Source organism: Anomaloglossus baeobatrachus, chromosome 10 (assembly GCF_048569485.1).
Source record: "Anomaloglossus baeobatrachus isolate aAnoBae1 chromosome 10, aAnoBae1.hap1, whole genome shotgun sequence".
Lineage (NCBI taxonomy): Eukaryota > Metazoa > Chordata > Amphibia > Anura > Aromobatidae > Anomaloglossus > Anomaloglossus baeobatrachus.
This window is the reverse complement of record NC_134362.1, coordinates 37,042,045-37,069,719: the sequence shown is the minus strand read 5'-3', so window position 1 is coordinate 37,069,719 and position 27,675 is coordinate 37,042,045. Positions and strand designations below refer to the sequence as shown.

Sequence of the window (27,675 nt, the reverse complement as noted above, 5' to 3'; positions counted from 1 at the left end):
CATTTCTAATTGGATGAATTTTCTAATATTATTGTTATACATACTACATATTGGGATATGATCTTGGAGATGGAAATACCCCTTTAAGTCCGATCGTAGCATTGTGTATATGGAATTACAAGTCCCTCGGTGAGACGTCACGTATGTTGTGCTCGTCCCCTCCTATGTAAATATCATCCACACGTGACGCCACATCTGACATGATTTATTTGTTTATGCATGTGCCTCTTGGAGTGATATTGTGGGGGAGGGTGTCATGGTCGCTTTGCTCATCTCTTCCGATGATTTCTGGAATGGACATTTCTGTTTTTAGTGAGCGACACTGACATTTTGTTTTTGTAACGTCTCCCCATTATTTTTGCACCGTCACCGGCAGGAGAAGCACCTGCATGCGGCCCGTATGTTCTTTTCATTATCAGATTATTTCATTATCATTTATTATTGAAGTGCCGAGAACGTGAAGAGACTGAATAAATGCAGCGTGATTAGCAAAGGAAACAGAATCATTAAAAAAAAAACGTGATATGAGCTAATTCAATTTGGTCCGGAGTTAACGAGGAAATATTAGATTATGTGAAACTGCTCTACTGGAAGCCATAGAACGAACACAAAGGCCTAAACCACTCCCGATATTTATGTCTCCAAGAACAACTATTGCATCACAAAAGCCAATCTTGAGGAATGTGCCTTGTTACCGTGGGACGGGACGCAGGAGGCTTAATTCAACTGCTAGGATTTATGCAGCTGGTTGCAGGCCGTAGTGGCAGTTGCTATGGGAACAAACATTCAATGCATTTCTCCTTTCACAGCTGTGAAGATAAAGTAACGTGAACATTACCGGACCGCTCCTGCCCCAGCGATCCCGTGTGTGAAAAGCTTCCATTAAAATTACATAAGTGATAAATACAGATGAGCAAAACGATTCATTACGTGAACATTACCGGACCGCTCCTGCTCCGGCGATCCCCTCTGTGAACATTACCGGACCGCTCCTGCTCCGGCGATCCCCTCTGTGAACATTACCGGACAGCTCCTGCTTCGGCGATCCCCTCTGTGAACATTACCGGACCGCTCCTGCTCTGGCGATCCCTTCTGTGAAAATTACCGGACCACTCCTGCTTCGGCGATCCCCTCTTTGAACATTACCGGACCGCTCCTGCTCCGGCGATCCCCTCTGTGAACATTACCGGACCGCTCCTGCTCCGGCGATCCCCTCTGTGAACATTACCGGACCGCTCCTGCTCCGGCGATCCCCTCTGTGAACATTACCGGACCGCTCCTACTCCGGTGATCCCCTCTGTGAACATTACCGGACCGCTCCTACTCCGGCGATCCCCTCTGTGAACATTACCGGACAGCTCCTACTTCGGCGATCCCCTCTGTGAACATTACCGGACCACTCCTGCTCTGGCGATCCCTTCTGTGAAAATTACCGGACCGCTCCTGCTTCGGCGATCCCCTCTGTCAACATTACTAGCCCGCTCCTGCTCCGGCGATCCCCTCTGTGAACATTACTGGACAGCTCCTGCTCCGGTGATCCCCTCTGTGAACATTACCAGACCGCTCCTGCTCCAGCCATCCCCTCTGTGAACATTACCGGACAACTCCTGCTCCGGCAATCCCCTCTGTGAACATTACCGGACAACTCCTGCTCCGGCAATCCCCTCTGTGAACATTACCGGATCGCTCCTGCTCCGGCAATCCCCTCTGTGAACATTACCGGATCGCTCCTACACCGGCGATTCCCTCTGTGAACATTACCGGATCGCTCCTACACCAGTGTTCCCCTCTGTGAACATTACCGGACCGCTCCTACTCTCACGATCCCTTCTGTAAACCTTACCTGACCGCTCCTACTCCGGCGATCACCTCTGTGAACATTATCGGACTGCTTCTATTCCTGCAATCGCCTCTGTTAACATAACCAAATGGCTCCTACTCCGGCAATCCCATCTGTGCAAACCTTCTACTAATAATACATAAGTGATAAATACAGATGAGTTAAACAATTCAATAATTCGTTATGTGAACATTACCGGACCGCTCCTACTCCAGCGATCCCCTTTGTTAACATTACCGGACCGCTCCTACTCCGGTGATCCCCTCTGTGCAATAAGTGATAAATACAGATGAGCGAAACGATTCGTTACGTGAACATTACCGGACCGCTCCTAATTCGACAATGCCGCCTGTGCAGATCTTCCACTAACATTACATAAGTGATAAATACAGATAAGTGAATCGATTTTTTACATTAATATTAACAGATCGTTCCTACTCCGGCAATCCCTTCTGTGCAAATCTCCAAATGAAGGAATCAACTCATGACAAATCAAATTTGTCACAAATTTAAAAAAAAAATAAAAATAAAAAAAAGATATTGAATTCTTTTGAAGGGGTGGGAAATAATAATAAGAAAAGATTATATTTTCCTGGGCTAGGCCCGCCACTCACCTGTCTTGCTACTGCAGCTACCTGCTAGGTCCATTTTGGGCTTTGGGTTATTTGATGCTTATTAGATCTCATTCGTTACATAAGGTTTTAAGATAAGTCAATGACCACATGAGGCCTCGTTATTGACTTGAGGCCTAGTGAGCACCAGAACACCCAACAACTGAAAGCTTCAAGGTCGAAAGGCTAGAAGTCAGAAGAAGTGAAGCGAAGAATGAAAGACTGGGTGGAGCTATCAGAGCAGGTGAGGGGCAAGCCTATGACAGACAGCTGCCACTTTCCTGAATTTGAAGGCTGGGAATGAGTGAAGAAATAGCCTTTGCCCTTCATCCATCAGCCCTGCTGCAGCAGCTCTCAAAACAATCCCTCAAGTCTTCACTTCAGTTATTTTGTCCTGCAGGTCTTCCACCACTGACTGTGGCCATTGGCACAGACAAGGGCTCTCTGACCAAAGACTTTGGGTCTTCGCTTCAGATCTTCTGGCCTCCAGGTCTTCCACCATTGACTGGTCAATCAGGCCTTGTCTGTGGCAATGGCTACTAAGACTTCCAATCTTCACTTCAGATCTTCTGGCCTTCAGGTGTTCCGCCATTGACTGGTCAGTGAGGCCTTGACTGTGCCAATGGAAACAAAGTCTTCTGGTCTTTGCTTCAGATATTCTGGCCTCCAGGTCTTCTATCATTGACTGGTCAGTGAGGCCTTTTCTGCCCCAATGGCCATGAAGACTAAAAGATCTGAAGCAAAGACTAGAGGACCAAATGGGAAGCTGTGGACAGGTGAGGGGTGGCCCTAAGATGGGTAAGTGTAATCTTTTTAATGTTTTTTGACCCCTTGTCACCCCACTGTTTATTTTGATGTGGGGTTTGGAAAGACCTCTGGACATAATAAATGTGTTTGTGCAGCATTTTTGATACATTGGTCAGACCAAAAACAATTTTTTTAAAATGCACTCATCTCTAACGATAAACAACTAGCCTCAACAAGACATAGAGAAAAAGTTATCATAAGATGGGACGATCAACATGGGAGGTTTCCAAATTAACATTGGGCTCGAACTTTTGAAGCTACGTGCGTAATCGTAAATATAATTTTACTTGCGAGCCTCAAATTGTGACAACCTTTATTTTTTAACCTTAGTCATGAGACTATAAAATGAAGCCATACGAGGGCCTTATAAAGGCTCATTCATTATACATGAGATTTTAAAGGAAAAATATATATATTTCTCATTTTCCGCATTGACTATACATTTTACACCACAAAATAAAATGGCATCGATCCCAATGGACATTTCTCACATTCGAGCAAAAATAAACAGCGTCTCTCTTCACAGCTGTGATTCCTGAAATCAGAGCTCACGGACCAAATTGTAATAGACACTATATTAGAAGATGGGAGCATGGCGTGTGCTCGATTTCATTTAGCGATATTTGTTAAGAAAAAGAATTATGAAACTGCTTGTGTCCTCCAGGAAATCGTTGCACTGCAAAGCAGATGAGTTATTAACTAGCGTGAAACCAAATGTGCTCAGTGCGCCTGCACATTTCAGGCTATGTAGACAGTCCGTTCTCATGGCATTTACAGTATACTGTACATTGCGTATATACAAAGCCCATTTCAGATATACCTTGCTGATTCATGTATACCATTAACACAGCGCAGAATAATACACGGAAACATTTTTGACTATTTCACAAAAAGCGCTATACTGTGTCTCTCTAAAGAAATTGCATATCACAACCCATTAAAGGAGTAGCCCTACAATTATTTTACAAGAGCACACCCCTTCCTGACTACTGCCCAAATGACAGTTTGGACAAGTGGCAGTCACACCTCTGGCCCAAATGATGCCATATGCAACACTGAAGGAGTGCATTAGCACCAAGCTGGCTAGGATCTAGAGAGGTAAGTGAGCTCCTGAGATTCCGGCCACCTTCCAAGTTCAGTAAAAAACAGTTTATCGGAATAGGTAATAATCTTTATTTTTATATAACACTTTACATACATCATCAACACTGTCCCCACTGGGGCTCACAATCTAAGTTCCCTATTTGTATGTCTCTGGAGTGTGGGAGGAAACTGGAGAACCCGTAGAAACCCACGCAAACACGACAAGAACATATAAACTCCTTGCAGATATCCTTGGTGGGATTTGAACCCAGTACCCCAGTGCTGCAAGACCACTGAGCCACCATGCCTCACCTAGAGATGAGGGAACCTGTTTAGGTTTGGAGTTGGAGCACTTTATATATACTAACCACTATTTGAGCGGCTCATACTGAGGGTTAAAAATCTAGTCTTTATTGGATGTAGTGTGCACCAAAAAAAAAAAGAGGAAAATCCCTGCCCTCCTACCCCCGGAAGTGTTCTGTTTATGGCTGACTGCATATGGGCGAAGAGCCAAACTGTCCAATGAATGACTTCCATTGGCGTTCAGGTCAGGTCCAGCTCCATAACTGGATTTTATCTAAAGTCTGGAGGAACCCATCAAACCGAACTTCAACGGGTCCGCTCACCTCTACTTATGAGCACTGTGCATAGTCGGCCACTGCTGCATTGGCCACTTCTCTATTCCTACGTGGGTTGTGTGGCACAAATAAGTAGACAGCCACTCACCTTCACACACACATTAAGTGGGAATTCACAAAACCATTTCCTGTGCCATAGGCAAACCAGAAGAAGACCTGCTCAAATCAGAGCTTGTAGTTAAAGACTGAAGACGTTAACTATATCAGTTATGTAACTTAGAGGAGTTTTCTCATCTTATAAAATAGTTAAGTTTGCAAAGTGCCTTTAAAAATAAGCAACTTTGCCATGTTCTTCTAATTAAAAATAATCTCCGTTCTCAAGAGTGGAGACCTTTTTAGAGTTATTGTTTACTGCTCATTGTCAAGGTAACTGACCACCTCTTCAGTCTCATAGTGGCCAGGTTCTATTCTAACTAGGCCCCAAATTCTACCTTTATTAATTTCTTCATACATTTTTCTACCAGTCAGAGCTTTTTTTCCCGATAGAGAGCAATAAATCACCAGCATGGACTGAAAGTTGGGGAACTTCAGTGCTGGATTCACATCAGCACAGCTCAATACTTCAATCTCAGAGTGGTGGCCAGTTTCGAATCTAACTAGGCCCCAAATTCTACCTTCAATAATTTCTTAATACATAATTTTACCAGTCAGAGCTCTATTTTTCGATACAGAGGAACAAATCCCCAGCATGGACTGAAAGTTGAGGAACTTCAGTGCTGGATTCACAGCCACACAGCTCAACACTGCTTTATCCATGGTGCTGTTGCAGCTGCTATCTGTGTGCTACAGAAAAACAAGAGGAGGAAGCCGTCTCTCCATCTGTACTGTGTGTGGGAGACATCATATCAGCTAGTCTCCACCCACTAGCTCAGAGTCTGTGCTGTGTGTATGGGAGACATCATATCAGCTAGTCCCCACCCAATAGCTCAGAGTCTGTGCTGTGTGTGTGGGAGACATCATATCAGCTAGTTTCCACCCACTAGCTCAGAGTTTGTGTGTGGCAGACATCATATCATCTAGTCTCCACCCACTAGCTCAGAGTGTGTGTGTGTGGGAGACATCATATCAGCTAGTCTCCACCCACTAGCTAAGAGTCTTTGTGTGTGGGAGACATCATATCAGCTAGTCCCCACCCAATAGCTCAGAGTCTGTGCTGTGTGTGTGGGAGACATCATATCAGCTAGTCTCAACCCACTAGCTCAGAGTCTGTGCTGTGTGTGTGGGAGATATCATATCAGTCTCCACCCACTAGCTCAGAGTCTGTGCTGTGTGTGTGCGAGACATTATATCAGCTAGTCTCCACCCACTAGCTCAGAGTTTGTGTGTGTGGCAGACATCATATCAGCTAGTCTCCACCCACTAGCGCAGAGTGTGTGTGTGTGGGAGACATCATATCAGCTAGTCTCCACCCACTAGCTCAGAGTCTGTGCTGTGTGTGTGGGAGACATCATATCAGCTAGTCTCCACCCACTAGCTAAGAGTCTTTGTGTGTGGGAGACATCATATCAGCTAGTCCCCACCCAATAGCTCAGAGTCTGTGCTGTGTGTGTGGGAGATATCATATCAGCTAGTCTCCACCCACTAGCTCAGAGTCTGTGCTGTGTGTGTGTGAGACATCATATCAGCTAGTCTCCACTCACTAGCTCAGAGTCTGTCCTGTGTGTGGGAGACATCATATCAGCTAGTCCCCACCCAATAGCTCAGTCTGTGCTGTGTGTGTGGGAGATATCATATCAGCTAGTCTCCACCCACTAGCTCAGAGTCTGTGCTGTGTGTGTGGGAGATATCATATCAGCTAGTCTCCACCCACTAGCTCAGAGTCTGTGCTGTGTGTGTGGGAGATATCATATCAGCTAGTTTCCACCCACTAGCTCAGAGTCTGTGCTGTGTGTGTGGGAGACATCATATCAGCTAGTCTCCACCCACTAGCTAAGAGTCTTTGTGTGTGGGAGACATCATATCAGCTAGTCCCCACCCAATAGCTCAGAGTCTGTGCTATGTGTGTGGGAGATATCATATCAGCTTGTCTCCACCCACTAGCTCAGAGTCTGTGCTGTGTGTGTGTGAGACATCATATCAGCTAGTCTCCACTCACTAGCTCAGAGTCTGTGCTGTGTGTGTGCGAGACATCATATCAGCTAGTCACCACCCACATAGCTCAGAATCTGTGCTATGTGGGTGGGAGACATCATATCAGCTAGTCTCCACCCACTAGCTCAGAGTCTGTCCTGTGTGTGGGAGACATCATATCAGCTAGTCGCCACCCACTAGCTCAGAGTCTCTGCCGTGTGTGAGAGACATCATATCAGCTAGTCTCCACCCACTAGCTCAGAGTCTGTCCTGTGTGTGGGAGACATCATATCAGCTAGTCGCCACCCACTAGCTCAGAGTCTCTGCCGTGTGTGAGAGACATCATATCAGCTAGTCTCCACCCACTAGCCCAGAGTCTCTGCTGTGTGTGTGTGTGGGAGACATCATGTCAGCTAGTCTCCACCCACTAGCTCAGAGTCTGTGCTGTGTGTGGGAGACATCATATCAACTAGTCTCCACCCACTAGCTCAGAGTTTGTGTGTGTGGCAGACATCATATCATCTAGTCTCCACCCACTAGCTCAGAGTGTGTGTGTGTGGGAGACATCATATCAGCTAGTCTCCACCCACTAGCTCAGAGTCTGTGCTGTGTATGGGAGACATCATATTAGCTAGTCGCCACCCACTAGCTCAGAGTCTGTGCTGTGTATGGGAGACATCATATCAGCTAGTCTCCACCCACTAGCTCAGAGGAAACTTAAAACTAGAAAGTGAGCATACAGAGCAAAAACCTGGTAAATAATGTCAAATACAAGTAATATAATGGTCAGTAATAGTATAATTCCTTATGCACACACACATAGCTACTCATTCTACAAAGTCACCTGAAACAGCAAGTACTTTTTAACTATACATTGTAGGAAAACAGAAAATAACATGTATAAACGTCATATTTAAACACTCAGCAGTGAACTATGTTCTGAAACGTGAATGTTCTGTAACTTACAGCTGTTATGATAGGCGGCACAGTATGTAATGTTACACTGAAAATACTGACAACTAACATTATAGTCAGCAGATTCTGGTGACTAAGCAAATTGCTTTCTTAGAAATGTGTAAGCACAATCTCTTTTCCTACATAAATAACAATTCAAGAATGTAATGAGCAGAAGCACATATAATAGAGGCCCCATTAATATTATACATTATTTTATAGTATTTGCTTCTACGCATGGTGCACGTAAAACATAATCTTCTTTTCCCCCAGTTAACGTCACGTTATAAAGGATGACCATTGTACAGCAATATAACTGAACGGTTGGGACAATGGTGGACACAGACGGGTCACTGTGCAAGAATAATGTGTGGGCTCCTTTCAGTCCAACAGCTTATCATAGCACACAATTCCACCTGCTTTGGAAGTGGAAAGTAGCCCCCTTACCTCTCTGACCCCTATGCAGCTGCATAGGTTTTTCCAATGATATGCCCCTGGGTTGGGATCATTTCATGCATAGGTTTCACCAATGATATGCCCCTGGGTTAGGAACATGTTCTACATAGGTTTCACCAATTATATGCCCCTGGGTTAGGATCATGTCCTACATAGGTTTCACCAATTATATGCCCCTGGGTTGGGATCATGTCCTACATAGGTTTCACCAATTATATGCCCCTGGGTTGGGATCATGTCCTACATATGTTTCACCAATGATATGCCCTTGGGTAGGGATCGTGTCCTACATAGGTTTCACCAATGATATGCCCCTGGGTTGGGATAATGTCCTGCATAGGTTTCACCAATGATATGCCCCTGGGTTAGGAACATGTTCTACATAGGTTTCACCAGTTATATGCCCCTGGGTTAGGAACATGTTCTACATAGGTTTCACCAATTATATGCCCCTGGGTTAGGATCATGTCCTACATAGGTTTCACCAATTATATGCCCCTGGGTTGGGATCATGTCCTACATATGTTTCACCAATGATATGCCCTTGGGTAGGGATCGTGTCCTACATAGGTTTCACCAATGATATGCCCCTGGGTTGGGATAATGTCCTGCATAGGTTTCACCAATGATATACCACTGGGTTGGCATCATGTCCTGCATAGGTTTCACCAATGATATGCCCCTGGGTTGGGATAATGTCCTGCATAGGTTTCACCAATGATATACCACTGGGTTGGCATCATGTCCTGCATAAGTTTCACCAATCATTTTCCCCTGGGTTGGGATCATGTTCTGCAAAGGTTTCACCAATCATTTGCTCCTGGGTTGGGATCATGTTCTGCAAAGGTTTCACCAATGATATACCCCTGGGTTGGGATCTTGTCCTACATAGGTTTCACCAATGATATGCTCCTGGGTTGGGATCATGTCCTGCATAGGTTTCACCAATGCATGCCCCTGGTCTGGAATCATGTCCTGAATAGGTTTCACCAATGATATGCCCGTGGGTTGGGATCAAGTCCTGCATAGGTTTCATCAATGATATGCCCCTGGGTTGAGATCATGTCCTGCATAAGTTTCACCAATGATATGCCCCTGGGTTGGGATCATGTTCTGCATAGCTTTCACCAATGATATACCACTGGGTTGGGATCATGCCCTGCATAGGTTTCACCAGTGATATGCCCCTGGCATGGAATCATGTCCTGCATAGGTTTCACCAATGATATTCCCCTGGGTTGGGATCATGTACCTTATACACCTATTCATGGCACCTAAATAATTAATTTCATAATTTGAATCACATCAACTAACTGCTCAGAGAGCCTGATGTCATGACCATTCCAAGTTATTGGATCAAGGACTTCAGACAGGTTCAGACAGCCATGGAGCATCTTCATGTTTCTCCTACTTACAAAATGACGTTACCATATCTTAAGACTATATGCTTGACTGCTACCAAACAAATTTTAGCTATATTCTCAAAAAGATTGTACATTTAGCATCATTCCACTGTCTAGACGATATAATTCTGGGAGAAAACAAGGACTGAAAAAATTTAAAAGGCTTATTCCAAGGTCAGACTTTTACTGAAGAGTAGTGGTCCAACCATTGGGACTCCTAGAGATCCAGACAATTGGGCACTTTAGAGCTCAGTCTTGAATAGATTGGAGGTGCGCATGTTCACCCATCACTCCATTCATTGTCTGTGGGTCTGGTGTAGAACGAAGACCAGTACTCTACTATATTGGGCAGTCTCAAAGAAAACAAATTGTGCTAAGGTCGAACAGGATCACTGGGGGTCCATGCAGTCAGACCCCCATGTGATCATGTAAAATTCTCAATTTTGCTCATAACCATCCAAAATCTGTCCTACTCCATTCCGTGTTTCCCAATGGGAATTGTTTAAAGGGCAATTAAACTGATAAATATTTATTCTATATGTTGTAGCCCCTTTTCAGTACTATTGATTGGTTGGTACCAAGATCCTGACCCCTCTCCCTATGATTGATCAAACGAAGGTGACTTAGGAGCCCTTTGCACACTACGACATCGCAACCCGATGCTGCGATGCCGAGCGCGATAGTCCCCGCCCCCGTCGCAGATGCGATATCTTGTAATAGCTGCCCTAGCGAACATTATTGCTATGGCAGCTTCACATGCACTTACCTGCCCTGCGACGTCACTCTGGCCGTCACTCTTCCTAAGGGGTCGGGTCATGTGGCATCACAGCAACGTCACACAGCAGGCGTCCAATAGGAGCGGTGGGGCGGAGATGAGCGGGACGTAAAATCCCGCCCACCTCTTTCCTTCCGCATTGCAGACGGGACGCAGGTAGGAGATGTTCCTCGCTCCTGCGACTTCATACACAGCGATGTGTGCTGCCGCAGGAACGAGGAACAAAATCGTACCGTCGCTGCAGCCAAAATAATGAAAATGACCGACACTTCACCGATCATACGATACCGACGCTTTTGCGCTCGGTAATTGTAGTTAAAACAATTTACACACTACGATGTCGAGAGCGGCGCCGGAAGTGCGTCACTTTCAATTTGACCCCACCGACATCGCACCTACGATGTCGTAGTGTGCAAAGGGCCCCTTAAGGGTGCTTTATACGCTGCAACATCGCTAGCGATCTCGTTAGCGATGTAACACGCCAGATCGCACATACGATTTGCAGAGATCGCACATGTGACCGGCGCTACAAAAATGACCTATGTGCGATCTCGGCAAATCTTATCTGCGATCTGGCATGTCACATCACTAACAAGATCGCTAGCGATGTCGCAGCGTGTAAAGCACCCTTAAGTCTACACTCGAGCTAATGCAGAATTGTGTACAGGCTTAATAGAAAATCAAAAGCCTGCTTGCACTCCAAACCCCTGGTCTCAGGACCCACATCTCAACAAATTTACCATGAAAAACTGGGGCTATAGCATCAAAAATTATTTTACAGTTAAAGGGGGATTCTCAAGTTTGCACATTAGACTTTATCCCTAATCCATGGGATAAGGGATAACTTCCTTATCGATCTCAAGAGCTGGGGATTTGAAGAGTCCTATGCAAATGCAGCAATTGTTGTTCCATTGGTCCAAATGATCCAATGGTGCCTCTTCTTTGAGAGTGCCAAAGACCAGGCAAGTGTAGCCTTCAAATATCTCCAGAGGTTATGCAACGGCATTTTGCAGGAATGACCAGGCCTTTATTCACTGGGATCTTTTTTGAAAGTCCAAGTTCATTCAGTTTAGAAACCAAAATTTTATTAGCCAGCTTTAAAAGATAAGATCAGTTTCTCACACAGCTTGCCATACCCTTGAGATTTTGGTAGGATTTTCTGACCCCTGAAGTATAGGAAGGTCTTGAATGGATTGTAACTTTTTCAATCTGTTGGTGCCAGGAGAAAAAGCCGCTGCCAGAGATTTCTGGCTTACTCCCCTTTTTCATTGAAATAAACATATATGGCCAACAGCTATTGTTCACATCTTTTTGGAGAGTTGGAGAAAAATCTATATCCTCGGTAAATAAAGAATAGTGTCAACACGTAAGCCACCAGCTTCAGAACATTCATTAACAAACTTCTCCTTGAGATTTTTTCGACTCTACTGTGGAGTGAATCTTTCTGTTTTTTTTCTGTATAAAGTCATCATTTATTTAAGATTTAGAAATCGAAGGTTAAGCCAAAGTGACAGCATTTTCTGTCTACCGAAACTCCAACTACATTGACACTTCTACAAAAGCAACAGCTAAAATGTAAATTTGTGAAACACAAGGTTGAGTTACGAATGTGTGATCGTCATGTTTTTGGAGAGGAATAATAAGATCATCTTGGAAGGAGATTTGACCATTTCTGGTGCTTGATATGAAGTATTTTCCTTGGGTTTGATGCTTTTGCATGATGACCAAGCTTTCTACAGCATATTCCAATAATACAATTCCTTCTTTGGAATGGGATATTCCTATATTTCCTCCTGAAGTCTTTCTTTCCTGTGTTGGTTCTTTCTTATGTTTATATGTATTATCTTTTTCTTGTTCTGTCTTTCTAGCTTTCTGGTAATTCATCTCAAATTTTTGAACTGTTCCCTATCCTCGTCTTACTTTGCATCGTCTCTTACTCTTCATTTTTCTACTCTTTGACTGGTTGACAATGATTATTGCATCTTGAGTTGACGCTTTCGCTGTTTTACGCTTTCACTTCTTTCTCTTATTTACTTCCTCCACATTCCTATTCCATGCTTTTTAGGAAAAGAAGAATATGCGGCGACGTTCCGAGGAAACGAGTTCTTCTGTTATGACTTGTCCCACAGCCCAATCCAGAGCAGCGCAGATGAAATTACCCTCTCCTTTAAAACCCTCCAGCGAAATGGATTGATGCTCCATACAGGAAAGTCTGCAGATTACGTCAACCTTTCATTGAAGAGCGGTGCAGTGTGGTTGGTCATCAACCTTGGATCGGGAGCCTTCGAAGCCCTGGTGGAACCCGTCAACGGCAAGTTCAACGACAACAGCTGGCATGACGTCCGTGTCACGAGGAATCTGCGGCAGGTATGTCTTGAAGGTTTCTTTGTAAGAAATGTACAATTCCAGACCAAAAATTGTTACTACCTCCACAATATGCCATAGGCAGTCTCTTCAATCTCTTATGTGGTTAGAGATGTAACCTATAGCTCTTAACCCAATGCCAAATCTATAAAAGGTTCCCAACAACTATTCTATGGAAACCATAGTAATGGTCTCCTTATTTAGGGCAGGGAACCTTAGAGTTGGGGCTCTTTCACATCTGATGTCAGATCGCAACACATGGACTGGCCGGGGCTTTCCCAACCCAAGCGGGATGCCTACACGCTCAAGTTTGGAGAGCCGTGGCCAGTCCGTACAGTGTGATCCAACATCAGACTGAACTGGATAACCATGTGAAAGACCCCTTTGGACTGTAACCTCAACGTCCTTGCATTTGGTAGACTTTGGTTATAATATAAAGGTTTATACTATGGATAAATAGAAGATTTAAATTTCGCAACTTGCCCAGTGTCCATCTAGACAAGTTTAAAAAATATTACATAATCAAGCACTGTTTTCCCATCCTCAATCTACTACTGATTAAGCTGTTTTTTTTTATTATTATTTTATAGAATTGCAGCTCAGTTTTACATGAATTATAATGGCAAATTCTAAGAACAGAATCTATGTATCTGTTATATGTCCCAAATGCAAATTTCCAAATAGCTAAGGCAAAAAAAAATTAAAAAAATGTCAACAGATGGGTTGAAAAACTCAGAAATTCTATATAGCAGATGCATACAGTCATCATTATCATAGATTGGAGCTCTTCAGAAACTGGTCAACATGTTGAACACATGTATGAAAGAGCTTGTTATAAATTGGGATGAGATGCTTTTAAAAATAGCAGGCCTTTCATCAGCGGAGTCATATCCTGCTTCAGTGAACCTCCCGGATATCTTCACCGATGTCAAACAGATTGTATCCCGAGTATTACAACAGAAGGTGCAAATATGCTCAGATATTAAAAACTTCTACCTGATGTCCAGTCGTTTTCTATACATGTAGCAACGACAGATCGGGACGTAGAGTCAGAAATTAAATACGCATTCACGAGAAGGAAAAGGAGAAGGCCGATAAACTGAATATTTCCGGCAATACAAAAAATTACAAATATGTCATATCTTATAGTTTCCTAGTTTTTAAGGTTGAGCGTAGACATAAGTCCATCCAGTCCAACCTATAACCTATCATGTTTGTTCAGAAGAAAGCAAAAACTCCATGAAGCAGATGCTAATTGCCCCAAATTAAGGGAAAATTCCTTCCCGACTCCACATACGGAAATTAGAAAAGTTCCTTGGATCAATCACAGACTCTAGTACCCATAATCTGTAATATATTTTTGAAGAACCTTTAGAGCACAAAGACAATTTTTAAAGTACAAAAGACCGTATTTTTCGTTTTATAAGACGCACCGGATTATAAAACGCACCCCAAATCTAGAGAAAGGAAAATGGTAAAAAAAAATATTTGGGTGAAAGTGGGGTTTGTCTTATAATCCAGTTGTACCTTACCGGGGTGCGGCAGCAGTGATAAAGTGGGGTCACAGAGAGGCAGGGGCAGTGGTGGAGTAGGTGTGGCGGGTGTCTCGGTTATGCTGTGGGGGCTCTGAAGCAGGAGCCATCGTCGGTGATTGTAGGTAACAAAATGTTGGCGGTGCAGGCTTCAAAGAAATGGTGCCCTGACTCAACGCGTGCGCAGATTGACAGATTGAGCTCTCGGTTTAATGAAGAGCTGAGGTTTCATCTGTGCATTCAGCACCTTCGGGCGCCATTTTCCTTAAGTCCACTGGAAGATCAATGGGACAGAAGTGGCGCATGTACAGATGACCGCTCGGCTCATCACTGAGCCGAGAGTTCAATCTATGCATGTAACGACTCTGGGCACCATTTCTTTATAGCCCGCACCACTGACATATTATTTAATCATTGGGGATTGCTCTTGCATCACCGGGACACCCGCAGAATCATCTTACTCCTGCCACTGCCATCTGACCCTGCTCCACTGCACCCTCTTACCCCCCGTAAGTTACAACCAGATTATAAGATGCACCCCCATTTTGCTTCCAAATTTTTGGTACGAAAAGTGTGTCTTATAATTTAAAAAAATATGGTAGATTGATAGATAAATAGATAGATAGACAGACAAGCAAAAGGGTAACAATGTTTTGAGCTTTTGAATTTCAGGCTCCATATCTCACCTTGCTCTACAGCTTTAAGCGTGAGGCTGCCTCCATTTTATAGACAATCATCTTGGCTATCTCATAAATAAATTTGACTTGCAGCTATTTAACATATGATTAGTTATGCAGATTCTTGTCATGTCACTGAATTGTTTTGCTCCTGGTGTTTGAACAATCGTTTTCTTCCTGTATACTACAAATCACAACCTGTGAGATATGGAGTCTGAAAGTCAAAGGTTCAAAACATCGTTATCATTTTGCTCGTCAGTGTAGATAATTCATCTAATGGTAACTGACTTCCTATGTCTACCATTAGGCTGAGGATATACATAAAATAACCGTCAGTCGAACTGTTGGTTTGTTTGGCGGACACCTGTCTCTCCCGACTCCCTTATACACATGAATGTTCAACTCGGCCAAGTGTTCATGTGTTTTCAAAGGTAGGAAAGGAAAAAGCAACTGCAAGACTCATCTGGCAGTGGCTTAACTCCCCTGAAAACAAAAGGATAAAATGTTGAAATTCCAATGGTCTGATGTTCCTCCATCTGGCAAAAGTCAGGAGGCCCTCTTCAGTCATCTTTCGAGATGACTTTCGAGATTCGAGTCATCTTTAACGAGAACAAGCTATTTTTGGACGTTAACTAGAGAAATTTTTTATCTCTCTACAGTATCTGTGTAGCCATAAACATTTTCGTGATCCATGCCGTTTAGCCCCAAGATAATTTAGGCTTTTGACATTTCAAAATTTTGAATTTTTTCATCTAAAATTTATATTTCAGAACTGTTCTGTTCACTCGATATCTTTATATATTTGGAGTCTCAACTGTATTGCTTTAAATGTCATTAGAGGGGTTGGCTACAACTTTTATCGATCCTTATCCATCAAAGTCTGATTGTTGGGTTTCCGACTCCTGGTACCCCTGCCGATCAACTGTTACCGGTGGCAGTTGGAAGTTCTAGGATGATTCATGTCATTTCTACGGCGGCTTCTGCCGGATACTACAGACCCACCCCCTATTCAATAGATCTGTAGTACTCGGCCATTACCACTATAGTTTTGAGGGAGCTGTTGAGTTCCGGCAACATCTGCTGGTGTTGGTAACAGTCGATCAGTGGTGGTGCCGAGTGATGGCCTATCCCAAGGATCAATAAAAAAGTAGTGGCCATTCTCTTTAATTCTATGCTTATATTAATGTTTATTTCTGGAAATGCAAATGTTAATTTACTAGAATTTATATTTATACTACAGGTGCATATGGTGAGATTCCGTTTACATTGTGTTTTTTATGTGTATGGTTTTTTTAGCCATTTATTGTTGGATTGAAATTTTTATGCAAAACAAAAACTTATTCGAAACTCGCCAAATTTAATTATCTAATTCCGATCATTAGCTCGTCCAATAGGGCGAGTGTTAAATAAACATTAGTTTTGTTACATATGAAAAGAAAAAAATGGTGATCCATGTTGATACAGACATAAACCATCCAAGAAGAAAATCCCGTCAAATAGCTAAAGGGGGTTTCCAAGGTCAGAAAACAAAATTGCCAAGGTGGGAAAATGGCATAAAAGCATTTTAAATTGGTTCTGTCAGGTTCCGTTGCCACCACTCCTCATTGGTCATACTGGGCTCCGGTGATGATTTGTCCTACTACTCACCCAATCATTGGCCTTAGTGGTACACTCAACTGTCAATAAGGGTAGTCAGGGATGTCATCAAGGAAGGTTATTAATATGTCTTTTATTATTTTATATCCAAATGCCCTCTTCATTGAGGAAGAAAACAGGGTCACTAGTGTCACCTATTGGAAGCAGCAATCCTATAGGATACCTCTTAAAGGGGTTGTCTACTCCCCAGCTTCTAGCATTCCTGATTGTTGGGAAGAAGTGTATGCCTGATTGATTGATATTTAGGACCAAAGACCTTATTTGCAAGGGCTTATTTTTGGGAAAAAAAGGTAGTAACCCTTTAAAGAGTCTGGAAATTGGGTTTAAAGCCAAATCAGAATGCTCATTTGCATATAGCTGTTTCAGGGTTCTTGCCCCTTATGGGGAAAAAGTAGGAAAATGGCTGGCTGGGTAGGAGGCTATGGACATGTGGGGGAAGAGGGGCGATCTGAGAGGTTAAGTTTGTCATCATAAAATACAGGAGGACCTTTGTTGAAGGACCTGTGATGTCACCAAAGGTCTTTCTGCAATTGCAGAAACTGGAGTGAAAGAACAGAACTTGTACTATCACTGCAGTTTGTGATTGAAACAGTGGGAGCCCCTCAGAGGGTGGTGGCTCTGTACAGCTGACCAATCTGCCTGCCCCTAACGCCGGCCGTGCAAAGGGGTTCTTGCCCCTCATCAGGGAGAAGTAGGAAAATTGTTATCTGGGTAGGAGGCCATGGACATGCAGAGGAAGGTAGAGTGATCTCAGAAGTTAGATTAGTCCTAAAGCACAGGAAGAACTTTGGTGAAGGACCTTTGGTGAGTCACATGACAGTGATGTCACCTAAGGTGTTTCTGCAATTGTGGAAACTGCAGTGAGAGTACAGATCTTGTACTATCACTGCAGTTTGTGATTGAAATGGTGGGAGCCCCTAAGAGGGTGGGGGCTCTGGTCAGCTGCCCAGTCTACCTGCCCCTATCGCCAACCCTGCAACTGGGTTCTTGCTCCTCATCGGTGAGAAATAGAAAAATAGTTAGCTGGTTAGAAGGCCATGAACATGTTGTGGAGGTGGGGGATCTCAGAAGTTAGATTTGTCCAAAAACACAGGAGGATCTTTGGTGTAGATCTTTGGTGTCTCACATGACTGTGATGTCACCAAAGGTCTTCCTGCAAGTGCAGAAACTGCAGTGATAGTACAGAACGTGTACTATCCCTGCAGTTTGTGATTGAAACAGTGGGGGACCCTAAGAGGGTGGGGGCTCTGGTCAGCTGCCCAGTCTACCTGCCCCTAACGCTAACCCTGCAAATGGGTTCTTGCTCCTCATCGGGGAGAAGTAGAAATGGCGGGGGGCCCTCAGAGGTTGGGTGATCCGGTCATCTGCCCTAACCACCCCAAATGCCAGTCCTGCAAAGGAAATAACCAACCTAGAGATATTTGAGAACATTTTAGGCCAGGCAGTGTTCCCTGGGAAATAATATATATATAATATATATCAGTCCTTATGCCATTTCTCCCACTTCGGCTATTTTTGCTTTCAATGAAGAAATAAAAGGGAACTTGTCACTTGATTCCTGTTGCCCAAAGTGTGGGCAGTAAGAATTGGAGCCTGGTGGCATGATGAAAAAGAAAAAATTCTGAGATGGTCCAGCATTTCATAAAAAAATATAGTTTCAACTTTTCGTTGGAAACCATAGAGATCAGACTACTCCGGCATCACTCCGCACTGTTCTAGGTGATTAACCAGTCTCTTCCTACACAAGGCAGAGACATGTCTATCAAACGGAGTAGGCAGGACTTTTCAAACTATGCTTCTTCTGAAATGCCAGAGTAATTGTGCAGCCAGGCTCTAAGTCATGCTGCCCGTGGTTTGGGCGGTATGGATCGAGTGACAGGTTAATGTCCATTGATGTCCAATTGTTGACCACTAGGAAGCACCATGCCAATTGTTCTCGCAAGCTATGTAGTCATTCGTAGGGTATAGACACCCAACTTAGAGGTATAGAAAAAGTCAAGTGGACAGGAACAGTCACCCACTTCAATGACAGCTCACAATTGGAGATTGATGGCGTATCCAAACTCCATGCCTTTGGGACTCACCCTCTTTAGCTATTTGCATTGATGGTTTCATACTTTTATTTTAAAGGGGTTGTATGAGTTTCGGAAAGCATGGCTGTTTTGTTCCCAAAGCGGTGACAAGAGGCTGTCGGGTAGTGCAGCTTTAAGGGATATTCACATCTCCAAGATTTTATCCCATTATGTAGTAGGTGTAATAATATTAGCAAATACCTTCAATTAGAAATTTAGTATGGTTCTCTGTTATGATCCGGTAACTGTGAAAGATTACAAAAAACTCCCATTAGTGGAAAAACACCAATTACAACACGAGTAGTTGGAACCTGGGCTGACAGCAATCCCTTAACTATCAGACCACACTAGAAGTAGCCGTGGAGCGTTCCTATACACCTAGTTGCCTCGTCACAGCCTGAGAAACTAGCTACGCCTCACAGATAGAAATGGGGAAATCTATCTTGCCTCAGAGAAGTCCCCAAAGGAGTAGGTAGCCCCCACAAATAAACTTTACAGTGATGTAGGAAATACACGATACACAGATAGAAAAAATAGATTTAGCAAAGGCGGAGCCCAACTAACTAGATACAAAGGAAAGGAAACTGATTGTGGTCGTACAGAAATCCTGCAGAAAAAATACCAATCTCCTGATAGTAAAATGGCCCTTGAGGTCGAGCGACCTCACCCCTATTATATCAGGTACTCCTGTAAATAATGGGAGAACAAAATACCAAAAAGAACACAAAAAAATACAAAATTGCAAATAATCAAGTTAGAGGTACTTTACACGCTGCAACATCGCTAGCAATTGCTAGCGATGTCGAGCGCGATAGCACCCGCCCTCGTCGCATATGCGATATGTGGTGATTGCTGCCGTAGCGAACATTATCGCTACGGCAGCTTCACACGCACATACCTGGTCGGCGATATCGCTGTGACCGCCGAACAATATCTCCTTCAAGGGGAGATGCATTCAGCGTAACAGCGACGTCACTAAGCAGTCGGCCAATAGAAGCGGAGGGGCGGAGATGAGCGGGACATAACATCCCGCCCACCTTCTCCCTTCCGCATTGTCGGTGGAGGCAGCTAAGGAGATGTTTGTCGTTCCTGCGGTGTCACACACAGCGATGTGTGGTGCTGCAGGAACGACAAACATCGTACCGGCAGCAGCAGCAGTGATATTATGCATTATGAAATAATTATGATATTATGAAAATTTCATAATTATGATATTATGAAAAGGAGTGATGTGTCACCGATCAACGATTTTTGACGTTTTTGCGATCGGTGATCGTCGCTCCTAGGGTTTACATGCTGCGATGTTGGTAACGGCGCCGGATGTGCGTCACTAACGACGTGACCCTGACGATATATCGTTACCGATGTCGCAAAGTGTAAAGCCCTCCTTAGACAGGGAGAAACTCCTTTTTCTTGCAGAAGAGGTAGCAAAGGGGAAACCCCCATGCTCACAGAACTAGAAAGGCAAATCTTCACCTGCAAGAAAACAGATACAAAGCAAAACCAAGAAAAACAAACACCTTAAGGTGTAAACCAGGAAGCAAGGCAAAACCTAACAAACTTATCTGCAGAAGTCTTGCACAGGGAAACAGGGAAGGACAGAACTCCAAGCCAGGTCCAGAGAGTGAGAAAAAAAATCAATTATAACCGGCACCAGCAAGGCAAAAAGTGCTCTCCTATATACACCAGGCTTGTATGCAATAGGACTTCCTTAATTCCCAATTAATGTCGACACCTGTCTGAGTCACAGGGTCAGACTCAGCTCCACTAGCATTCGTGGCCACCAGAGCGAGGTCCAAAACAGCACCCACACAGACGACATTCATAACAGTTCTCCTAATTATCTATGTGGCTTAGCTCATGTGCAGGGCATTGCAGGACCTTAATTATCGATGGTTCTGACCACAATCAACTAAATAGCTTAGGTATCCATGGTTCCTACCACAACCAACTCTCCCTATATGAGTGGCCATAATCATGGATACCTAAGCTGTTGCAATACCCTGCACATGAGGTAAGTGACATAGCTAATCAGGAGAACTATACTACCTTTCTAATTAGAGGTATTTGCTATTATTGTTATTATTACACCTAGTCCATATTTGAATAGGATCTTGGAGGCAAGAATATCCCTTTAAACTTATTTATGTTTCGCCTATGGGCAACCTCAGATGCTATTTTTGGTAAAAAGCAGCCATGTTTGTCTTATAAAATCCCGATAAATCGCAAATAAGGTTCTAAAGTCTCATTATTTCTACCTAGATTTGTTGCTTTTGCTTTTAACCCTTGCATATAAGGATATCGTCAATATATCAGTACTTGAAAATAACGACTGCCTTTTCCTTCTATATAGCCTGAGTTTTTTATGCTTGAAGTGGTGATATTTTAAGTATTATACTAAAAAAGATACAAGCAAGATGTCCATAGTCATCCATATTTTGCCTTTTTACCTGTCTCTTTAGCCTTCCATTTTTAAATATTTCTGTATCTAGATCCCTTAGTCCTCATTCTTTTCGCTCCACTCGCCTCTGTCCTAAATTCTCTCACTTGTTCCCACTTCCAATTTTTTTTTTCTTTAATATTCTCCAGCTGGGATATAAAACTGTCCTCCCTTTTTTCTAATGTTAGCCTGTATTAGCATTAGTTGAATGATGGAAAGGGGGGGTGGGGTTGGGGGGAGGGGTTGGAGGATGAAGGGAAGGGGAAAGCTCTCCTTCTTTCTCCCCGTTTGTATCATCTTTTTTTTATTTTTATATATTTTTTTTTATTATTCTCTTTCCACTCGTGATAAAGCATGCAGGCATCGGACATGCTCTGGTAAACAAACTCCATTACCTGGTAGATATCACTCCAATTGTACCCCTGGGGTTTATTCCAGCTCCTGTCTTCTGTTCCGTTCACAGCTCAAATACCAAAAGTCCCTCAACCACTGTACCCTTTCACCTCCCACCCTCAAACTCTGTTCTTTACAAAACCCTTATTATCTCTCTTGCAAAGTTTATCTTTTTTTTTTTTGTTTACAAATTAATTTTTCTGTGTTTACTCTTTTCTGTTATTTATTTTGTAAATATTTAGAATAAATTACTATTTTAGTATTATTAGTTTTATTATTATTATTTTGCATTCATTTTACTACGTCGTTTATGTTTCTGTTTAGCATTATTTTATGTCTTAGTGTAAAAATATATGTAAATTTAATGATTAGACATTAAGAAAAACTTTTTGACAGTGAGGGCAGTCAGGGAGTGGAACAGGCGACCACAGGAGGCAGTGAGGGCAGTCAGGGAGTGCAACAGGCAGCCACGGGAGGGGGTGAGTTCTCCATCAATGGAAATCTTCAAGCGGAAGCTGGATAAACATATGGCTAGGATGATATAGGAAAACCTGCACTTGCAGGGGGTTGGACCCGATGGCCCTTGAGGTCCCTTCCAACTCTACCATTCTATGAAAAATAAGGAATCTGCTAGAAACATTTCTTATGATTCCACCCCCCCTTCTTTCCTTCTTTAAAGGGAACCTGTCAGGTGCAATATGCACCCAGAACCACGAGCAGTTCTACATTTGAAAGTGCGATCCTGGGCGGGGGGCCCGGTGCTGGCGTTGACACCTTGGGCAGCCACGGCAGGTCCCCCCCAGCTCTCGGGCCCCATAGCAGTGGTGCGGTCTACCTCTATTGACGGTATGCCACTCGTTCTGGGTGCATATTGCTAATCCCTGCCAGATGGTAAATGAGAATGCTAACCCTGAGCCTATCCTTATACAGGTGAAACTATAGTAGCATAGATTAAGAGATCTTTAGAAAAAGTATTTCTAAAGATCCTTTATGATATGCTAATGAGCGTAGGGACTAGTCACAAGGTTGTTTGTAACAATACCACCAGGGGGCGCAGGTACACAAATGTAGAGCTCCTAGGTGTAGTGAGATGGAAGTAATGCTAGGGGTCACCAGTACCTAAGCAAGGATGTCAGAAGAATAGTCGATCAGCCAAATGTTACCATACAAAAAGACCAAACATTGAAAAGGAAACAGAAAAGCCAATACATGGCACCTGTCTAAGCACACTCTGAGCATCAAAAAAGGACTGGAGGACAAGGAGTAAAGTGCAAATATGTTTAATAAATGTGCCAGTTGCCATTTATTAAACATATTTGCACTTTACTCCTTGTCCTTCAGCCAAATGTTAGTAGCCAGGAAGTCACATCTGAGCAGAGGAGAAAGAGAAGCTGAGGTCACGTGAGAGCCGAAGGTCAGTATGCCAGGAGGTATCGTCAGGAACAGAAGGAGAGCAGAGCCATAGTCAGGGAACAAGCCGTGGTCAGAAGCTGAGGGAACATGTAAGTACAGATGGGAGAGCGGAGTCCGGGTCACAGAAAAAACAGAAGGTCAGGGAGACAGAGAGGACAGACAAATTGGGAGGAACAGAGGTCAGGGGGTGGAATACTGGGTAGTGGGACAAGATCAGAACAAACTCATGGGAACCAGAAGCGTACAATGCTGAGCAGGATCTATCAATGGCAACGTTCCGGTAGAAACAGCTCCATAATAGAGCCATGTGAGTCCCCGGACGAGGCATAACAGAATAGGCCCCTCCCACCCGGTGAAACCCTAAAGAATACCGGCAACAGGAAAAACACACAAAACACAGTGGCTCTTCAAGAGGCAGAGCCACAAGTGAATCATGACAGCGTTATTTCCCTTGGCTAGTCAGCCCCCTTAGCATGCTAGCATGCCCCTGGGGGTGTGCTAACATGCTAATGCATGCGCAATGTCAGAGGCATAGTTGCTCTCATTTCAGCTGCCACCGCAGATTTTTGGCTCAGTACACACGATGAGAACATCCCCAGACTTTTGGTCATGCGTGCTACACCAGTTTAAAGCCGGAACGCATACACCCAGCTTCATAGTGCATATGACTGGAAGTCCAATACTTCTGATCATGTGCACTGAGCCGAAATCCAGTGTCTGGTGTGGTGGCAGCAGAGAGCGGTGAGATCCACCATGCCCTGACATCGACAGGGGAATACTAGCATGCAAAGGGGGCTGACTAGCCAAGGGAACTACCGTACTTGCGACTAGTCCCCGGCCTCATTAGCATATTATAAAGCATCTTCAGAAATACTTTTACTAAAGATCTCTTTATCTATGCTACTAGATACAGGGACGGTTAGGCAGGGATTAGCAATACGTACCCAGAACTGCTCGTTGTACTGGGTGCATATTGAACCTGACAGGTTCCCTTTAAGGCTTAAAGACTAGATTAATACTGGATTATATGTTTGGATAAAGCAGAGAGCATCTAAATTCAGTGCCTTTTGGAAACATTACATGCTCTTTTGAACATGGCGTGCATCTGCTTACTATTTCCCCTAATAGTCAACGTGGGTGTCAATGACTGATGGCGACCCACTGGTCATTTCAGTTGTATGACGGTTTGTAGGAATATGGTGTCCCCATGTGGTCAATGTCATTCCTTGCAGACTGTATACGGAGGCGGTAAATCCAGGTTGCCGTATTACACAAAAATCAGTGTATTGGTGGTGCCACCTTGTGGTTTAGGATGGAGTTGCAGAGCGTTTTCATTACACCGAGGGTCTATCATTGGGTGTAGGGGGTGTTTTGCAGTCAGGTTATTTGCTTCACGCTGTTGCGTAGCGCGGTATAAGGTATGTGGGTAACGGAACGATAAAAAGGGATATTGTATGCATCCTCTGTGGATAGACATCATGCTAATTTATGTCTGGTGGTGGTAGATCCAAGCGTGCATCTGAAAGCCTCCGGTTTAGGTCACGGGCTTGAGTGACATCATGTGGTGATATTGCATAGTGTAATTGCACGAAAATGGCAGCACGCGGAGAGGCTGCAAGGGCATAGCACGGTTAGCTACTTTACGCCTCACCGTAGGACTATGCTTTTTTTCAATCTTTTTTTTTTGCTTTATATTATTTTTTGCCATTTTTTTAGTTTTTGCTTTTTCCTTCTTCCCTTCTCTCCTCTTCCTTACCGTCCTTCTCAATAACCTCACTGACTCATGCACATATTCTCCCGGCATTAAACACTGCTTCCGGTATTCCTGGATGGGCTGATGTTGGAGGGTGGGGTCTCTCATGGCAGCCTTTCATGTCGGAGGATAGAGGGTGCGGGGGTCTTAGATTATATCGATCCTTCTCTATTATACTCAATTATCACACATATATTTTGCACTTTTCCCATCCTTGACCATTGCTGTTTCTTTATAGGCTGCCATTATAGATTACCCTCCTTCTTAGACAATGCATGTTATAATTGGGAGGGGGCTGTAACAATGCATGACTTAACACAAGCCAATCCCTTCACATTAACCCCTCTTCTAACCTCACTAACATATCCCTTGTCCTCCCCACATGCTCTATTATCTCTCTACTATATTCATCATTAGTAACAAGACAAACACTTCATTATCTTATTTCATGTTGGTGCATTAAGGTAATCTCCATAATATATTTACTATCATATCTGTTTTATTTTGCACATTTACTACCCCTTTATTTGCTACATATTTACCATACTATAGTAGTTCAGTCCATATACTATCTTCATACTTTATTAGTTCAATCATTTCACTATCTTCATACCATAGTATTATAGTCCTGTCATCTTCATTCCATAGTAGTACAGTCCTTTTGTTATCTTCATTCCAAAGTAGTTCAGTCTTTTCGTTATCTTCATTCTATAGTAGTTCAGTCCTTTCGTTATCTTCATTCCATAGTAGTTCAGTCCTTTCGTTATCTTCATTCCAAAGTAGTTCAGTCCTTTCGCTATCTTCATTCCATAGTAGTTCAGTCTTTTCGTTATCTTCATTCCATAGTAGTTCAGTCCTTTCACTATCTTCATTCCATAGTAGTTCAGTCCTTTCGCTATCTTCATTCCATAGTAGTTCAGTCCTTTCACTATCTTCATTCCATAGTAGTTCAGTCCTTTCGCTATCTTCATTCCATAGTAGTTCAGTCCTTTCGCTATCTTCATTCCATAGTAGTTCAGTCCTTTCGTTATCTTCATTCCATAGTAGTTCAGTCCTTTCGCTATCTTCATTCCATAGTAGTTCAGTCCTTTCGCTATCTTCATTCCATAGTAGTTCAGTCCTTTTGTTACCTTCATTCCATAGTAGTTCAGTCCTTTCGCTATCTTCATTCCATAGTAGTTCAGTCCTTTCGCTATCTTCATTCCATAGTAGTTCAGTCCTTTCGTTATCTTCATTCCATAGTAGTTCAGTCCTTTCACTATCTTCATTCCATAGTAGTTCAGTCCTTTCGCTATCTTCATTCCATAGTAGTTCAGTCCTTTCGCTATCTTCATTCCATAGTAGTTCAGTCCTTTCGTTATCTTCATTCCATAGTAGTTCAGTCCTTTCACTATCTTCATTCCATAGTAGTTCAGTCCTTTCGCTATCTTCATTCCATAGTAGTTCAGTCCTTTTGTTACCTTCATTCCATAGTAGTTCAGTCGTTTTGTTACCTTCATTCCATAGTAGTTCAGTCCTTTTGTTACCTTCATTCCATAGTAGTTCAGTCCTTATCTTATCTTCATACCATTTTAGTTCAGTTCTTTCGTTATCTTCATACTATAGTAGTTCGGTCCTTTCGTTACCTTCATACCATAGTAGTTCAGTCCTTTTGTTATCCATAGTAGTTCAGTCCTTTTGCTACCTTCAGTCCTTTCGTTATCCATAGTAGTTCAGTCCTTTCCTTATCTTCACACCATAGTACTTCAGTCCGTTATCTTCATACCATAGTAGTTCAGTCCTTTTATTACCTTCACAGCATAGTAGTTCAGTCCTTTATTTTCATACTTTAGTAGTTCAGTCCTTTCGTTATCCATCTTAGTTCAGTCCTTTCATTACCTTCATACCATAGTAGTTCAGTCCTTCGGTTATCTTCATACCATAGTAGTTCAGTCCTTTCCTTACCTTCATACCATAGTAGTTCAGTTCTTTATCTTCATACCATAGTACTTCAGTCCTTTATCTTCTCTTCACACCATAGTAGTTCAGTCCTTTCGTCATTTTCATACCATAGTAGTTCAGTCCTTTATCTTCATACCATAGTAGTTCAGTCCTTTATCTTCACACCATAGTAATTCAGTCCTTTCGTCTTCTTCACACCATAGTAATTCAGTCCATATACAATCTTCACATTACGGTAGTTTGGTCTTTCCGCTATCTTCTCTTTCTACCTTTATCACCCCCATTCGTACTGTTCTTATTGCACCTGGCGGCTGTTTTTTCCAACCAGCACGGGGCTTCAGCATGCGATGACTGGACCTTCCCCTACCTCCATTAACTTCATTAACAGCATGTCTGACAATTTACTACCTCCCTGGCCACAGATACGTTGCGTCTGCTTTGTCCATGGAGGTACTAATCGCATGATCCTACCCCCCTCCTGCATGTCCCCTCTCTTGTGATCTGTGACATGTTTAACTTAAGGTTTGATTACTAATAAACTGAAATCTAATTAATGACTTGTTTACTAATCAACATTTTTGTGTCTGGTCTGTTCCTCTGAGGGGGTCCACTAACTTCTCACTAATACTATACATCTTCTCCCTGTACCTCCCTAACTATCACCCCCGTCCTTTTACCGCAAAGCTTCTCCCCCTTCCTAACTCTAACCCGTAACCGTAATCCTTTCCAATTATGGGGAGACTTTGGAAGGACACTGTGCTGGTGTATACATCTTTATTAACGTGGGTATTGTTCCT

The 27,675-nt window shown here is 43.2% G+C and overlaps 1 protein-coding gene across 16 annotated transcripts in view; it reads left to right on the top strand.

Moving 5' to 3' along the window:
- NRXN2 (neurexin 2) overlaps nt 1–27,675 on the top strand; it is a 955,311-nt gene that overhangs the window by 339,266 nt on the left and 588,370 nt on the right. For 10 of the 16 annotated variants that reach the window (XM_075326065.1, XM_075326064.1, XM_075326062.1 and 7 more), the window contains 2 exons: nt 12,703–13,004; nt 21,732–21,755. In XM_075326065.1, the coding sequence (XP_075182180.1) occupies nt 12,703–13,004; nt 21,732–21,755 (326 nt within the window). The remainder of the gene's footprint in view (nt 1–12,702; nt 13,005–21,731; nt 21,756–27,675) is intronic. The other 6 variants (XM_075326071.1, XM_075326063.1, XM_075326070.1 and 3 more) reach the window with 1 other exon arrangement.